Source organism: Gambusia affinis, linkage group LG01 (assembly GCF_019740435.1).
Source record: "Gambusia affinis linkage group LG01, SWU_Gaff_1.0, whole genome shotgun sequence".
In the NCBI taxonomy this organism is placed as follows: Eukaryota; Metazoa; Chordata; class Actinopteri; order Cyprinodontiformes; family Poeciliidae; genus Gambusia; species Gambusia affinis.
Genome location: NC_057868.1, coordinates 29,376,995 through 29,380,365, shown reverse-complemented (window position 1 = coordinate 29,380,365; position 3,371 = coordinate 29,376,995). Strand labels below are relative to the sequence as shown.

General features: G+C 43.7%; 1 protein-coding gene across 1 annotated transcript; it reads right to left on the bottom strand.

Moving 5' to 3' along the window:
- Window positions 1-1,286: 1,286 nt before the first annotated feature.
- On the bottom strand, window positions 1,287-2,977 carry bhlhe23 (basic helix-loop-helix family, member e23). The gene has a single exon (XM_044117376.1). The coding sequence runs from the start codon at window positions 2,586-2,588 to the stop codon at window positions 1,905-1,907; it is 684 nt and encodes a 227-aa protein (XP_043973311.1). The 5' UTR covers window positions 2,589-2,977; the 3' UTR covers window positions 1,287-1,904.
- Between the last annotated feature and the right edge of the window lie 394 nt (window positions 2,978-3,371).

Below are 3,371 nucleotides of genomic sequence, written 5' to 3'. Positions count from 1 at the left end.
TTGTTCATCTGGTGCTGGTGTTGCTAAACTTAAAGCAGAAATCAGCTTTTTACATTTTGTTTAAGATGGTATGTAAAACGTTTCCCTGACAGCAACAGGTAAGATGTGTCATTTATTGACAGTGACTGTCAAAATCTCAGCATGCTAGCTAGTTTGATATTAGCGTTGTTGCTAACATGGATAAAAGTTTATATAAACCAAAATTCTTGAAACTTTCTTAGCCTCAAATCTAATGACAGTTAAGTTTTATTTTACAAGGCTAATAGCTTCACTCATATTATTATGTCAGTCATATTATCGTGTCAGTCGTTATCTGCTGGATGGTGAAAGAGATGGCCAATGGTCGACTGAACCAACGTCTACAGTTAAATTCTCATGAATTTGTATGATAGCAAAATAAAGCAGCTACTATCATTACTAATTAATCACTAAAAGGCTGCCTGATTAAAAATTTTATTTTTAAAGGACTAATATTTAACACCTTGGAAAATCAGTTTTACAGTGCATCTTATTTGATTTCACATAGTCTACACAAGCATTATATATGTTATAACATTATAACATATAATGTCAAACATTATATATCTACACGCACACTATATGTGTGCGTGCGCGCACACGCACACTATATGTGTGCGTGTGCGCGCGTGTAGACGTGGGTCCGTGCACTTTTTTTCCACTTTTGACTTGAAGTAAATCTGTGTCACACGGGTGGTGCAAAACAATACGTGCCGCGCTGTAGCTCTAACAATGACGATTAATGTCTCAAAGACTTCTCTAAATCCATCCAACCTGCAAAGAGAAAAGTGTCCCTGTAACGTTCACTGAATTAACTCTCCCAAAGAGACAGGGTCGGAAATCGTGTTAATAGCTGTCCAGTGTGTAAGAGCCCGCCAAGCAAGTCTGCAATCACCCAAATACCCAGAGACAGGTCGTGGGTAGCCCCGGGCGGCGCTTGCGCCCTTCCCCTCAGCGCCAACGACCCCACTGCAAGCCTAACAGGCCCCACCAGTCCCACTGAGCTCGTTCAGACAGGCTCCTCATGCCGGATGCTAGTTGCCAATTTCTATCTAAAGGACTTTTCAGAGAACACTGCATTTGCAAAAAAAAAAAAACAAAAAAAAAACAAACAAACAAACAAACAAAAAAAAAAAAAAAACTATTCAAATTTATAAATTTGAAATAATCAATGCAATATCTAAAATTTTCTTGTTTATCACGTCATGCCATTTCCGAGCTTTATTTGCAATCTTTAAATCTGTGAAATGATGACGCAAACCGGCCCCGAGCATAGATGTGTTTTAATTATAAAGACATACTATAAACAATATATGAAATCCATGTTGTAACACAACCAGAATGCTTCTTCGGTTTATAGGCTGCAGTTATATGACCATTATTATCATCATTATTATTATTATTATTATAATTACCGGGCTTTGAAGATTATTCAAAGTTGTACAATACAATCATGTGAGATGTGCAATAAGTTGAAATAAAAACAAACACACTGTATCAGAAAATATAACATCAGATTGTTTTCATATAGTTAATAAGGATCAAATTTAAAGGTTGAAAATTGTCGCATTTATTTTTACTTGTAATTACTGAATGTTGCATAGATTGCAAATGATAAGAGAAACTTCGAAGAATTTAAGTTCACATTTTGGATATGGCCTGTAGTTGATGTGAGACATGCAAGCCACAGTGACAGAAAGGCCCGAAGAATTTAATTTCTACAGAGCATTTTTGAAGAATGATTACTTAACCATATCTTACCATTACGCATTAGACTAAAACCGTTTTAATTTCCACAGAATTATGTGTTAAATTAACTAGAGTGGGACAGAGACTGACATGGGCGCAGTACAGGTAAAAGTTCTGGAAAAAGAGCTTAAATCAAATCAAGGCTTGTCGTTACAGTGTTTGAAGAGAGTCGACGGTGCCCCGGAGTAAGTGGTGCACTTTTCGGCACAGGTGGCGAGTGCGGAGCCCGAGAAGGGGTAGACGGCTGCCTGTCCAAAGGGCGCCAGGGCGGTGGGGATGGGTGAGGTTATGGTCTGTCCCTGGTTCAGATACGCCACCAGCCGCCTCATCTCCTCCAGAGCCTGAGCCTGCATGAGGATGTAGTTCTTGGCCAAGAGGAGAGTGGCTATTTTGGAGAGTTTTCTCACCGAGGGGCTGTGGGCGTACGGGATGACGGCACGCAGGCCGTCCAGCGCGTCGTTCAGGTCGTGCATCCTCCTCCTCTCCCGGGCGTTGATACTGAGCCGCAGGGACCGCTGCTCTTTGGACTTTTTGGCCAGGGGCCCGCCGGGTTTATCGTCCCCAAATGAGGAGCCCCTCTTCCGGGACTCCAGCGAGTCAAAGCCGTCCTCGTCGTCGCTCGTGTGCTCCCCGCCGCTCTCGTTGGACTTCCCAGTCTGTCCGGAGAGGAAGTCGGCGGCCGGTGTGAGCGGGTATCTGCCGGGACTTCCAGCACCGTGGCCAGCGCCAAACCCGAAGGCTGACTGCCCGTAGCGCTGCGTCAGGTCGAGAAGCGCGTCGTTGCTGATGGATTTGAGCAGATTCTCATCGCTGACATTCATTTTCTTTCTCTCTCTCTCGCTCTCTCTCTTCCAGAGCAGGTACTGACCAGGAAAAAGTCTTCCTTGGACCGCTTTATCCAAACTTCTCCCTTGACGGCTGTGGCCCACTTTCGTCCAAGAGTTGCTGTGTTGTTCTCTGAGTTTTTCCTCACTCCTTTCCCCTCTCAGCGCTGTGTCTCTTCAGGAAGGAGGCTGAGAGTGTGAAGCTGAGCCTGTACATGCGTTCACCTCCTCTGTGCACTGCGCTCCCCCCTTGTTGCGCGCATAGCCCACGTTAAACAACACTTCCCTAACTGCGCTCCTCTCGCCTTTGTAGCTGCAGTGGTCTTTCTTGCCCTCCCTCGCCTCTAGCAGACTGTGACTGGCACTCTGTCCCGCTCACAAGTTAGTACGAGCAGGCGGCCCGCCGGGATTGTCTGTCTGTCCAATCAGGGGGGCGTTTTAATTAACTTGGAAAGAGCGTGGGTCTGCTCCCAGTTTCCACTTTTAAAACAGAAACTGCAACCTGACGCGGATCCCAGGTCTGTCTGGCTGTTGTGTTTTACAGCTGCGTCTTAGTAATTTAGAATGTCATTTCCAAGTTTATTTATTTAATCAGTTTATAAACAGAAACACGTACAATTTATGGATCTCTATCACACATTGTGATATGTTTAAGGGTTCATTTCTGTTAATATGGATGATTTTGACTTGCAGCTGAATTTCAGACAAACAAAACATAGCACAAGACAAAATGAAAGATGATCTTTAATACAAAAATGTCATGTTATGCCTCACACGATC